The sequence below is a fragment of the Saccopteryx bilineata genome, chromosome 3, assembly GCF_036850765.1.
Source record: "Saccopteryx bilineata isolate mSacBil1 chromosome 3, mSacBil1_pri_phased_curated, whole genome shotgun sequence".
Taxonomy (NCBI): Eukaryota; Metazoa; Chordata; class Mammalia; order Chiroptera; family Emballonuridae; genus Saccopteryx; species Saccopteryx bilineata.
The window spans coordinates 262,666,421-262,680,968 of NC_089492.1; the positions used below are offsets into that span (position 1 = coordinate 262,666,421).

Here is a 14,548-nt window from a genome sequence, read left to right on the forward strand (position 1 = left end):
TGGGATTTCAAAGATCTGATTTCCGGCGGGTGGAGGGGTTAAGATTAGAGATTATTCAGACATAGGTCTCTCTTATTGCACTTACCACTACATCACCACCACTGAATTTCTTGTCTGTTCCCCATACTACACTGGTAACTCTGAGACCCCAGCACCCATCACAAGTGCTCAGTAAGGACAGACAGAAAGAAATATGAAACTCCTTTCCCCTAACCTCCACAAAGGGATCCATGGACCATCACCATGTAGTACTTATTCTCATCCCCGGGTAGCCAAGGTTCTGGAAGGTCCACATTTCAAATCACAGCACTGGTAGTGGGAAAACAGCCTGTGAAGTCCTAGGGAGTAAGTGTGCCCCATAATCCTCTACAGCCAAACCAGAGACTGCTATTTGAAAGACACTGAGTAGTGGCAGTGGCATAGTATCAAGGAAGGTGGGGAGGGAGCACATTCTCCCCATAGCTAGGTTTCTCCAACCAGGACAGCTGAGGCTTGGGAAGAATCTGTTTGTCAGGAGAGGCGCTTTGGTGCAGTGACCTGACACGACTCCCTGTAGGACTCATATTATTCCTGGGGAACCAACCAACTCTAACAATGAAGTGCCCTTCAAAGCAACTCGCAACTCATCGCACTTCCTAGAGGCTCGCTGTTCACAGCTCCTGTGCCAGCCAGTTAGCTTCAAAGTGCCCAGGTTATATTTCTGAAGCTCCAGTACTAGGCTAAAGCTGAGACTACTTGCCATGTTCTTCTACACAGAGAGAAACTGTCCTTTTCCACAAGTCTTTGAAAGTCTCAACCATCTGTGTCCACTCACTGATTACTCAACAATAAGTCTAGTTTCTCTGAAAACAGTTTTCTTCCTTCTTGTACAAAATCATATGATGAAACTTAGTGGCAAATGATACGTGCCAACACTAGATATGAAACATTTCAGTAAATGTAAATAAAATTGTTCAGTCCTTCCCTTTGATTGAGGATATACTATTTGTTTAGTTGCTTTAAAATCACCTTTACTATCAAAATTTCCAGACAGATTTTTGTGAAATCCATCAAGGCTTTCTTGACCACCTTCCTATAGATTTTCCTGCCTTCACGAGGCATGACTGAGGATCCTTTCAGATGATGTAAAGGCTGTAATCTTGGGATTTTGCTTGTGATGTTGGTACTTGAAACACTAACGATACTTAAAAATGGGACTGGAAAAGTTCAACATGAAGCAAACCTAAAGGCCTTAAAGGATCCTTTACCTTCTCCCCACCCAGTTCCTACGGTGGGGGTAGAGAGGATTATTACAGAACATTGGAATTCTTGGCAGGGGGATAGGGGTGGTCACATAGGGTTATAAATACCAGCCGCCAAGCTGTGAGTTTCGGAGCTGAGAACAACAGACAAACTGTAGTCTCCCCTCTTAAAGGCACAGAACAAGGAGGCTCCCTGAAGTATTTCCACAAAGGAAGTTCTTCTTTTTAGAAATGCATCCTCAACCAACACCTGCATCAACAACTCTACGCAAACTAAACTGCAAATGCCAAGGAACATGACTTGGAGGTTTTATCAGACAGTGATTGGTACCAGCAGAAATAAAGAACCCAGTCAGGGCCTGAAATAAAGAAAAGCAGATTTAGAGGCAAATGTTGCGATTACACAGTCATAATCAGATTATCAGAAGGCTGCCTCCTACATAAATATTTAACTTAATCAATGAGCACATTTTCCAACTGAATCCTAAGTTTCCCCCATAAAGATGGCCCAACTTTCTTCCAGGGCAATGGTTCTCAACTGAGGGAGGTTTTGCCTTGTAGGGGAGATTTGGTAATGTCTACAGACAATTTGGGTTGTCACTAGGGAAGAGTGGCTACCGGCACTTAGTGGGTGGAGATCAGGGGTGCTACTAAACTTCCTCAATGCACAGGACAGCTGTCTACAACAAAGAATTATCTAACCCAAAATGTCAAGAGTGCCGAGGTTGAGAGACCCTATTCCAGGGTCTCTTTACTTCCTTGGACCCTAGTAGTTACTACTGGAGTAGTCTTGTTTATGGAAAGAAAAAAAAAAAAGAAAAACCCAACCAGCCAAGCCAAGGGTCCGCCTTGGGGTGCCTATTTGACTTAACTTGGCTGTGAAGCTGGAACTCCCTAAACCTCCAAGTGACAGGCGGGTCATACCACGTGTGATTTCCCTTTTCACCATGGGCAGGTAGATAATGCTGACCTCATTTGCTTTATTCTTTAGTGACTCTAACTGGCAAAAACATAGATGGGCCGATACCGCCTTTGTAATTATTTGAAAGGAAGGAGTAAGTATCTTTGTGCAAATTGGCAGACTTTCAGCTCCATGGCAGGCTCTGTCTTCCAAGAGTTTTCTCATATGCTCATAGGGAAGCCCAAGTTTGTATTCCATGATGCAAAAAATGAAATGAAGAAGTTTAGCCTGACCTGTGGTGGTGCAGTGGAAACAGCATTGACCCAAAATGCTGAGGTCTCCAGTTCAAAACTCTGGGCTTGCCTGGTCAAAGCATAGAGGGGAAGTAACTATTGTATTATGAGATGATGCTTCCCACTCCTCCCCTCCTCCCCCTTCCTTTCTCTCTGGGGAAAAATAAAAAAAAGTAAAGCCTGACCTATGGTGGTACAGTGGATGAAGTATCAACCTGGAATGCTGCTGAGGTCACCGGTTTGAAACCCTGGGCTTGCCTGGTCAAGGCACATACAAGAAGCAACTACCACAAGTTGATGCTTCCTGGTTCTTTACCTCTTCTCTATCTCTCTCTCACTCTCTCTTTCTTTCTCTCTCTTAAATTAATAAATAAAATCTTTAAAAAAATGTTTTGCCTGACTGATGGTGACACAGTGGATAGAGCATCGACCTGGGATACTGAGGTCCCAGGGTTCAAAACCCTGAGGTCGCGGGCTTAAGTGTGGGCTCATCCGGCTTGAGCAAGGGGTCACTGGCTTGGTTAGAGCTCCCCACCCCCCTGGTCTAAAGTGCTGCAACTACGAGTTCTCCTCTCTCTCTCTCTCTCTTTCTCTCTCTCTCTCTCTCTCTCTCTCACACACACACACACACACACACACACACACAAACACAGAGTTTAGGTCTTCGGACTAAAGTTGCAAGTGTATGCAGTCCATGACCCTGGGCTTGACTCACACTGAATTGGGGATAGGAACAGACCAGCGCAGCCTCAAAGACAAGAAAGGAAAAAATAACGACTAACTAGGATGCTTCAAATGCACCATCAGTGAAGTGAACCTTTTGAGAAATCTACAGACCCTAAGAAAGTTTCCATTTTTCCCACTTGTTCTTTTTTGTCAGACTTTGGACTAAGTGATACAGTCCAAAGTCTGAAGTATGGCCTGAATACACAGTACACATAAATATAAATATGTAAATATGAAATATGGAGTATGTGATGGCACATCCAGGTTTCTTGACACTGTTCACCAGTAGGATGCCAACACCAGCACATATTTCCAGACTGAAAGGTCAGGCTGGCTCATGGGGAAGCAGGAGGGGTACAGGGACGGAGCTGATTTAAGACTCTGAATGATCTCAATTCTTTTTTTTTTTGTTTTTTTGTTGTTTTTTTTTTCTACAGAAACAGAGACAGAAACAGAGAGAGAGAGAGTCAGAGAGAGGGATAGACAGGGACAGACAGACAGGTATGGAGAGATGAGAAGCATCAATCATTAGTTTTTCGTTGCGCATTGCGACACCTTAGTTGTTCATTGATTGCTTTCTCATATGTGCCTTGACCGTGGGCCTTCAGCAGACCGAGTAACCCTTTGCTCGAGTCAGCGACGTTGGGATCAAGCTGGTGAGCTTTTTGCTCAAACCAGATGAGCCCTCGCTCAAGCTGGCGACCTCGGGGTCTCGAACCTGGGTCTTCCGCATCCCAGTCCAACGCTCTATTCACTGCGCCACCATCTGGTCAGGCTGATCTCAATTCTTAACTACAAAACCTACATGGGGAGAATTTCAAAATAAGAAGAGCCTCTTGTTATTTTTAGACTTAATACATTTCTTCTCCAAATTTCAAGTCTTTTTCTCCCCTTCACAGAAAATTCACCTTGAGGGAGTTCTTTGGCTTAAGTTTCAGTGAAATAAAGGTCCCTATTTTCTTGTTAGTCTCCTGTTATATACATACAATTCCTTTTCCTCAATAACCAGAGACTCTTGTTCCGGAAAACAGAATTTCCTGAAGAGATTAGCCAAGGTCTTTTCCTTCCAGTTTTCTGAAAGCCTGCTCAATATTTTCCTTTTGAGTTCTGGAGTGATTTCCTCTCCTTTCTACTTACAACAGACGCTGAACCCAGTAAAGTGCCTTGAGGTCTTTGCCTGTTTAGATTGGAAAAGGACTCTTCCACTCTCATCTGATAGCTCCTCACTGGCTGGCCAGATTCTATCAATTATTCAGAAGCAATCGAGGGAAAGGCTTTCCAAGGAATAGTTTTTCATGTTCATTTAAGGAGGAAATAAATTTTCCCATGGGCTAACTGCCTCTCCGTGCATTTATCAGCAGTATCACACAGTCCCAAGTAAGCCTGAGGTTCTCCACAGACTTGACTCATCTGTCTATTCCATCCATCCCCAGTGGAGTCAGCTAGGTCAAAGCAGAGCCTACATCACAGATTTATATCCTCTTCTTTCTGGAGAGGATGATCCCATTATATATATAAAGACCTCATTATATATATGTAAGCTGAAAATGTAAAGCTAATGCTGTTTTTTGGTATTTATCTTCATCTGTTTTTCCCTTACTAAAAACGAGTTGAATCTGAAAGTAATCACACTTTATGAATGTGGTGTGTTGCTGGTATGAGGAAATTTTATCTATTGCTGAACCTTAACCTAGGAACTCCACATTCAAATCATGAAAATGACTCAGTCCTCAGAATGGGTCCAAGAAAACCTTCCCTTGACTCAGCCTCTAGGGAACTGGGGAACTGACCCAGCGTTTTCCCCCTCTCATTGTTTTCACTTCCCATGAGCTCAGCATGAGCTAAGCCAGGAGTGTGTTCCTCCCCTCAGGACCAAAGACCTTTGCTGGGAGGAGCCAAAAGCTTTTCCCCAAGCCTCTGACTTTATAAGGACCTTATAAGGTGGAACCAGGTTTCTGATTTCCATCCAGACTTGAGGAGGATAGATACAGAGCACACCACTCTCCTTCCAGTCTTGCCCATCAACAGCAGTTCCAGGGAGATAAACACACTCACGACTAAATAAAAAGAAAATGATTACTTGTTCTCAAATCCGAATGCTATCTATGCCTACCTGTGGATTCTTTTAAAGTTCTAGCTCACATTGAACACAATTTTAACAGGCTTGTTTACTTCATTTTCTTGCTCACTGATGAGAAGGAAGGGGTAGATCGCTAAAGGCCGGCTCGGTGACAGTAGTGAGAAGTAACAGCAGTTAAGAACTAATACCTGGCCCTGGCTGGTTGTCACAGTGGATAGAGTGTCAGCCAGGTGTAGGGATATCCTGGGTTCAATCCCCAATTAGGGCACACAAGAGAAGCGACTATCTGTTTCTTGCTCCCTCCTCCTCCCTCTTCTGCAGCCAGAGGCTTGGCTGGTTTGAGCATCGGCCCCAAGCACTGAGGATAGATTGGTTGGTCCAAGCATCAGCCTTGGGTGCTAAATATAGCTTAGTTGAGTCAAGCATTAGCCTCAGAGAGGGGTTACCAAGTGAATTCTGGTTGGGGAACATGTGGGAGTCAGTCTTACTATCTTCCCTCCTCTTACCAAAAAAACAAACAAATGAAGAAAATAAACAAACCAAAAAACTAATACCTGATATCATGAAAACAGGGACAAACCAAAAACTATACACTGCCCCACTACATATATACATACCACCTATCCAACCAGTACAACAGTGTAGAGGCCTTAAACAAAACTACAGTACAGAACACAAACTACACACTAATTTAGGAACACTGAATATAAAGCAGCCCCAAATATCTCTAATATTCTTGGGGATATCACCACAGTAGAGAATAGTATAATCTTTCCAGTAACGTTAACTAGCATTTGTAAAGAAAACCATTCACAGTATAGTGTTTAGAAAATTAGGCAAATAAAATTTAAAACAATTCCCATATAAACCAGAATCTAGTTGATAAAACTATTCTGAAGCCTAAAAGGATAAGTTTTACTTTTCTAAGAAATCTATTTAGTTGACTAGAGAGGTCTAAGCAACCCAGACTCAAGTAAACTGGATCAATGAAGCATGTCTCTAGAAGAGAGTCTCTGCTCTTGAGATGTTTGTAATGGAAGAGGAAAAGAAATCACACATGGCGAAGCAGGGATTGCCACCCTGCCACAGGAACAAAGGTGTGGGAGTTTCTAAGAGAAAAACAAGTAGGCTCATGGGTTTGAATTCTCTCTCTCTCCCCTTTCCTTACTTGGGTGCTTCAAGAAACCCAAATATGTTGAGTTGTGCTGCTCCAAATTACCCTATTTCCAAACACGGTAAAGGGCTTGTAGCCAATGTCTCATTTTAGTGCTGAATACAATGTAAACTCGTAGAGGGGCCCTTCAGAAACAGCCACCTTTCTGAACTTGGATCTTTCTATAAACTTGTGATCTTTCTCAGGACCACGTGGCTCTGACCTGGTGACACCACCACCTCACCATCCATGTATTTACCAGGAAGAATTCTGACAGCAAGAGGCTCTGAGAGATCAACTTATCTCTGATGGCCAGAGTGTTCACCATGTAACTGGGAATAAGCAACACTACTGATGGGAATAGAGTGCCGGGAGCGCTCTTTCCAAATCCCTCCGTGCATGAAGAAGGAGAGAGCAGTGAGGCACTTTTAAGTATTTACAACAGAGTCAGCTCTTGGAGTGAAAGGCTCATATATTGAACTCACACTTGGAGTCCACTCCTTTTATCTTCCCCTATTGTTTTCAGTTAGTCTCACAAAAACCTCAGAATTATCATTCTGAGGAAAAGAATGACAACATTTCTGCAGTTAAGGCAGAGATTCTCAAATTCTCCTGCAGCCAGAGAACATGTGCTCTTGAGGAGTCTGGGGTGGAGTCTTAAGCTATTTGCCCGAAATGGAAAATTTCTTTGAAGTATCATGTTTTTTCTTAATAATTCATGAAAATTTTGAATTTTATTCTATAATATATCAATAATACAACAATACTTTTCCCTTGAAATCTGTGAAAAAAATCAACACTTTAGGAAGATAAGCCCATGTTTATCTTACGGCTTCCCATACCTCAATTTGAAAAACAGGAAGAAACATTCACTGCTATTTTTAAATCAGCTAATTTGAAATCTCCAGAATTTCTTAAGAAGAGATTCCTAGAGTAAGAGATGGATTTGGACATTTCTTTCTATACCCTTAATTGGTTATAAACACTGAAAAAAAAATTACAATAGAAATATGTTCAAACCAGTTGTTCAAACAGTCAAGAGACTGTTTAGTCTCCAAAAAGTACTTTTTGATGGTGATGGAAGTGAGGATAATGAAATCGGGGACAGAAGTTAAGATGTGTGCTCAACTGGTTTCCAAGTTACAAGAAAAGAAATAGCCTGACCAGGCGGTGGCGCAGTGGATAGAGTGTCGGACTGGGATACGGACGACCCAGGTTTGAGACCCCGAGGTCGCCAGCTTGAGTGCGGGCTCATCTGGTTTGAGCAAGGCTCACCAGCTTGGACCCAAGGTTGCTGGCTCAAGCAAGGGGTTACTCGGTCTGCTGTAGTCTCCTGGTCAAGGCACATATGAAAAAGCAATCAATGAACAACTAAAGTGCCACAACGAGAAACTGATGATTGATGCTTCTCATCTCTCTCCATTTCTGTCTGTTCCTCTGTCCCTATCTATCCCTCTCTCTGATTCTCTCTCTATAAAAAAATAATAATAATAATACATGTATATGACAGAAAAAGATTAAAAAACAAGGGCAAGACTTACTTTAAAGTCTGCTAATTGTTGGTTGATGATATCCACTTCAGTCCCCACTACCCACTGGAGGGCCTCTCCCTCCTCTGCAGCGGTGGTCATGTCATTGAGTACTTTCAACGTCTTATAGAAGTCCTCAACACGGCCCAGCGTCAGCTCCAGCTGCTCCTGACGAGCTTTACTCCTTTCAGTCAGTTTGCCACACTGTTTGTTCAGGGCTTCCAGTTCCCTCTTAAGACCTAACAAGTCCAGAGTCCCCTCTTCCTCCAGCATTTGTCGGCACTCTGCCTCAGAGGCCTCTATGTCTACCTTGAGGGCTTGGATTTTGTTAAGAAACAGCCGCACATCTTCAATCTGGGACTGGAGGCTGTCAGTGTCTCTGCCGATAGCACCCATGCCATCCAGCTCATCGTCCAGGTCTGCCAACTGAGAAAACATCTCCCGGACTCGGCAGTGAAACTGGCCAATCCCTTCCAGCTTGTTTTCCATTGCCATGCAAGCACTGTTCACCCTCTGTTTCACCTCTAGGAACTCTCGCTGGGTGGCCTCAGCTTGGAGTAGAAGTTGGGAAGCATCGGATCCATCTGGGGCATCTTCCACCAGGCCCTGGGTGAAGTTCCTCAGATAGTCTACCTGAGGCTCCAAGGCCTGCAGCGCTTCCTGTTGGGCCCTTAGCTTCTCCAGGTTCTTGTTGCTGCAGGCTTGAGAGCCTAGAGCATCAAAGATTTCAAGTTGGTGTTTGGCCCCTTCAACCTTCTTTTCAATATTCTTAAAGCTTTCCTGGAACTCCTTGAGTCTCTGAGTCATTTCTTCAAGTGATCCTGTTTTGGTCTGTAATTCTTCTGTAACGGAATCCACGTTCTGATTAATACCAGCCTTCTCATCCCGGATATCATCCTCATCCGTTTCTGAACAATTGATTAGAATGTCAGCGGCATTGTTCAATATTTCCAGCAGGGAGCGGCGCTTTTCCACTTCACTCAGCATAGCCTTTGATTTCAGGAGACTGGACTCCAGTTGCACTGGATCCAGAGTGACCTGCAAACCAGACATCTTGGCCTTACAATCTTCTATCCACGGCACGAGGTCTTTCACGTGCCACTGATATTTCTGAGCCTTTTGCATGCAGTCCTTGAGCCTGGACTGTCTGTCTGCAGTTTTCTTACTAAGCTCTTCCCAATGGCTTTTGAGCTCAACCAGTTGGTTTTGGAGAGTCTTTCTCTCTTCTCCGGGAGGTACAGAAAGCAGCAGAGACTCTCCTTCAGCCACAATCACCTCATAGGAACCACTGTGCTGGTTGAGGCTCTTCTGAAACTCTTCATTCTCCTGGAGCTGAGACTGCAGCCGCTCTAATTTTGCAGAAATTGGGCAATTTTTTGCTTGCTGGCTTTGTTTGTCATCCAACCAGGTTCTAAGCTCATCAAACATTTGCTGGAACTGCTGGGTGCTGGCAAGAGCTGCCTGGAGTCTGTTCATGCGATCAGCTGAAATGAGAAAATCAAATTTAAATCAATCAAGTATGAACATGGCATTTAAAATGTTTGCTGAGAGTATGTGGTCTAATCTTAGGGGAAGGAAACTAATGTTGAGGGCCTACCATTAAAGAGACACACAGCCAGGCTCCCTCACATACTATATCTTATTTAATACTCACTTCAGTCTTATATGGTGATCTGAGAAACACAGTAAACTTTTGCTCTTTTTTTTTAAAGTGAGAGAGAGAGAGAGAGACAGGAAGAGAGAGATGAGAAGCATCAACTTATAGTTGCAGCATTTTAGTTGTTCATTGACTGTTTTTCTCATCGTGCCTTGATGGGGGGGAGGGGGCTCAAACAGAGTCAGTGACCCCTTGCTCAAGCCAGGGGCCTTGGGCTTCAAGACAGTGACCTTTGGGCTCAAGCCAGCGACCATGGGGTCATGTCTACGATCCCATGCTCAAGCTGGTGAGTCTGTGCTCAAGCTGGATAAACTGTACTCAAGCCAGTGACCTTGGGGTTTTGAACCTGGGACATCAGTGTCCTAGGTTGATGCTCTACTCCCTGTGCCACCACAGTCAGGTTAAACTTTTACTTTTTTTTTTTTACAGAGACAGAGAGAGTGTCAGAGAGAGGGATAGACAGGGACAGACAGACAGGAACGAAGAGATGAGAAGCATCAATCATTAGTTTTTCGTTGTGCATTGCAATACCTTAGTTGTTCATTGATTGCTTTCTCATATGTGCCTTGACCGCGGGCCTTCAGCAGACCGAGTAACCCCTTGCTGGAGCCAGCAACCTTGGGCTCAAGCTGGTGAGCTTTTGCTCAAACCAGATGAGCCCTCACTCAAGCTGGCAACCTCAGGGGTCTCGAACCTGGGTCTTCTGCATCCCAGTCTGATGCTCTATCCACTGCGCCACCGCCCAGTCAGGCAAACTTTTACTTTTAAGCTGGTAAAAACCAATACATGTTTCCAGAGTAAGAAGCAATGAATTATGATAAAATTTTTCTTGTATAAGGCCATGATAAGAAGTCCAGATTCTGTTCTAATTTTGTATATGTGTGTATAGGTGCATGGTGTAAAGAAAATAAGTGAACATCAGTAAAAGTAGGTGGGTAACTCCACCTATAAATATATCTGTGAACGTGAATCTCTATGATTATGCTATGTAGTGCTTCACATATTGCTAGTGCCCAATCAATGTGTAATGACCACGGCAGTTCTCATTTTAGCTCAACGAAGGGAAAGGTTAACACTATTCTGAGTCCAAAAGCTACTTCCAGGTTTTCCTAGATTTTTAGGACTACCACCAATCAATCCACTCCTTCTTTTGTCTTGCCACTAATAACAGCAGCAGTGTGTTCCTCAACCCAGCTCACCTGCAAAGTCTTCTAAACCTTGGAGAGGCAGGGCAACTGTCTCCAAACGCTTCTTCAGCTCATCCTTGAGGTACTGCTCACCAATGAGCACTGAGAGTTCATCGCAGAGTGTCTGTGCCTCCTTAATCTCGTGGTCTAATTGTTCCAGGTCAGACCGAATCTCACTGGTCTCCTCCAACTGCTGCTTCACGGCCTCAGGTTGGGTGCTGATGGCTGACTGGCCACTCAGTCGTTGTCCAACTGCCTTTACCTTCTCTGATAAGTCCTGGAGCAGTTCCTGGTACTGGGTGCTTTTTATAATAGCTTGGTCAATCTGGCTGGAACGGGAATTGAGTTTGTCAGTCAGTTCAATCCACTTCTGATTGATGCTCTGGAGTTCTTTCTGTACTTGGCTGGTGGACGGAGAGACCTCTCCAGGGCCTGTCAGGATGCCCTGAGCTGCCTCGTTCAGCTGCTCATGCTGTTGCCTGCGTGCTTCAAATTCTTTGAGCATAAACTGTAACAGAAATGACACCAGGATGTTTAGAGAGAAAAGACAGATCTAAAAACAATGTCAAAACCAAAACTGACTTTGGACTGTGCCAAGTAGTGCCAACTTCTTCTGAAAATAAACTAGAAAACTCTAAGCACTCGGTTATTAGGAAAATACAGTATCATTTATAAAACTGCTTAAGAAAAACTTGTTTTGAAAGAATGATTAATTATTTAATTTCTTTTACTTCTTTGTCTTACTCTGTTTCAACATCAGTTACTAAGGTCGGCTTTGGCTGGGAAACCAGTTTGTTTTCTGGATTGACACTTATCAGCTTTGCCAAGCAAAACCCAGGCCTCTGAATTGGGAACCCTAGATCCCAGAGCCAGCTGTAAGACTGGCTGGGCTTGCCATTTCAAATCTCAATACCTCTGTTTTTCTTAGTTTTTCTCACAATTCCAACAGCACATAGAACCTGTACACTGTAATATAGCACAATTAGATAATGAGCTTCTTTAAAGCAAGTATCATGCCTTTTTATTCTTTTTAAATTTTTTTAATTAAGAGAGAGCAGGGGAGGCAGAGAGACAGGTTCCCATGTTCGCCCCAACTGCAATCCACCCCTAGCAAGACCCCTATGGAGTGATGATCTGCTCATCTGGGGTACTGCTTTGTTGCTCAGCAACTTAGCTATTTTTAGCATCTAAGGTGGAGGCCACTGAGCCATCCTAAGTTCCAGGGCCAATTCACTCACCAATTAAGCCATGGCTGTGGGAAGAAAGGGAGAGGGGAGGGGGAAGGGTAGAGAAGCAGATGATTGCTTCTCCTGTGTGCCCCGACCAGGAATCGAACCCAGGACATCCACACACCCTGCTGACGCTCTAGCACTGAGCCAGCCGGCCAGGGCCCTTTTTATTCTTTTCTATCCACTGCTTCACTCATCAAAGAACTGAGGATTATAGTTTCTGGAGTCAGACTGCCTGGGTTCAAATTCTGTCTCCATCATTTACAAGCTATATAAACTTAGGCAACTTTGTAAAAGTTCTCTGAATCTCAGCTTCCTCCTCTGTAAAATGGGATAATAAAGCACTTAATTGGCTATTGTAAAGATTAAGTAAAAAAATTTACAGGAAGTACTTAGCACTTACACTGTATAAAAATAAGTAAGACACGACCTCAAGGAATAACAGATGTATAAACAATGAACAATATAATAAAAGTAAAAATAATAAAACACTAGTGTGAACACGGAACTATAAAAGCAAAGAGTAAAGGGATTAATTTGTGGGGGATGAAAAAGAAGACGAAATCAGGCAAGGCTTCACAGATGACACAGTAATAATATGTAGGCGTTCTCCAGGTGAGCAGAGAGTAGGGCTGGTTCAGCAGGAGGCCCCAGGATTAGCAAAGGCACAGGGCTGTATGAGTGTGGCGTGTCTGGAAAGAACATGGTATCTGGTGTGGGTAGAAACTTGGGTATATGGGGGAAGAGCTAAAAATGAGGCTGGCAGACTGTGAAAAGCCTTATATTACCACATTGTGCAGGTATACAAACTTTGTTCAGTAGGCAGCCAAGTATTTTAATATATTCAGATATAGCCCTGGCTGGTTTGCTCAATGGATACAGTGTCAGCCTGGTGTGTGGACATCCCAGGTTTAATTCCCGGTCAGGGCACACAGGAGAAGTGACCATCTTCTTCTCTCCCTCTTCCCCTTCCACAACCAATGGCTCAATTGATTTGAGTGTCAGCCACAACAAGGGATTTGCCAGGTAGATCCTGGTTGGGGCACATGTGGAAGTCTGTCTTACAATCTACCCTCCTCTCACTTAAAAAAAAATTACATATATATATATATATATATATATATATATATATATATCTCAGATAAATGATTTAAGAGATAACTTGGTAATTCTGTACAGGAGAGACTGGAAAAACAAGCCCTTTATGAGACTGTTGCAATGATCTAAGCCTGAGATTAAGCCTCCCTGAGGCATGTAGAATGGTGAACACATGGATTAGAGCAATGGTTCTCAAATCATGATCAAAGGGCCCCCAGGAGTCCTACCAGGGATTCATGAGGTCAAAACTATTTTCGAAACAATACTAAGATATTATCTGCCTTTTAAAATTCTTACTCTTTCACAAATGGTCAATGGAATTTTCAGAGGCTACATGACATCTGAGATCACAACAGACCGAATGCAGAAGCAGAAAAGAAAATCTATGAGATCATGCTATTCAGCTAAATATTAGAAATTTGCAAAGATATAAAACAATGCCACTCTCAATTAATTTTTTGAATTTAAAAAAAAATTTTATTTATTGATTTTTAGAAAGAGGAGAGAAGGGGGAGAGGGAGAGAGAGAGAAAGAAGGGGGAGGAGCGGGAAGCATCAACTCAGTAGTTGCTTTCTGTGTGTGCCTTGACCAGGCCAGCCAGGGTTTTGAATCAGTGACCTCAGCGTTCCAGGTCGACGTTTTATCCACTGAGCCACCACAGGTCAGGTTCATTAATTTATTTTTGAAAATGTATTTTTCAAAAAAAAAACAACATTTAATTTACATTAATTTTATGGTTTTATCATTTTAAAGTTAATTAAAAAATATACATTTAAAAAATTTCTCAGTATTTTAATACAATAAACAGATTATCAGTAGATATCCATAGATAAATACAGGGGGTTCTTGGGTTACAACATAGTTCTGTTGCTACAACAGTGATGTAACCTAAATTTTGGTGTACATGGAAACGCACCCTAGCTTAAATCATTTACCTATCCTAACATAGTTGTAAAATCATAATCTAGAACATAAAAACACAACTATGCCACAGAAAAAGGAAAGGGTTATAAATATACTAGACGGTACACTGTACTATAGCACCAGAAAAAATGACAAAGAACTATAGTGTAAAAAAATACAATGCTAACGGCATAAGCTGAAATACATCTCAATTTTTTAAAGTTTTTATGGGAATGTTGTAAACTCAAAATGTCGTATGTTGAGATTGTCGTAGCCCGAGGACCCCATATATAAATTCTTTGAAATCAATAGTTTTTTAAAGTATAAAAAGGTTTTGACATGTAAAAGTTTGAGAACTAGATCAGAAAAATATTTGTAAGTACACTAAAAAGGAATTGACAAGTAACTGGATTCAGGGGCTAATGAAAGGGTTTCTTCAAAAACAGCTCGTAGGCCTTAACTTAGGGACCTGGTGAGTGGTGAGAGAAGAAATGGAACAAGTGTGAGGGGAAAGAAGAACAAAGGATTCCAGGCAGAATTTCATTGGAAAT

At 42.7% G+C, this 14,548-nt stretch overlaps 1 protein-coding gene across 11 annotated transcripts in view; it reads right to left on the reverse strand.

Moving 5' to 3' along the window:
- MACF1 (microtubule actin crosslinking factor 1) overlaps positions 1-14,548 on the reverse strand; it is a 370,346-nt gene that overhangs the window by 81,639 nt on the left and 274,159 nt on the right. For all 11 annotated transcript variants that reach the window (XM_066269582.1, XM_066269581.1, XM_066269580.1 and 8 more), the window contains 2 exons: positions 10,780-11,275; positions 7,936-9,407 (listed from right to left, as the gene is read on the reverse strand). In XM_066269582.1, the coding sequence (XP_066125679.1) occupies positions 7,936-9,407; positions 10,780-11,275 (1,968 nt within the window). The remainder of the gene's footprint in view (positions 1-7,935; positions 9,408-10,779; positions 11,276-14,548) is intronic.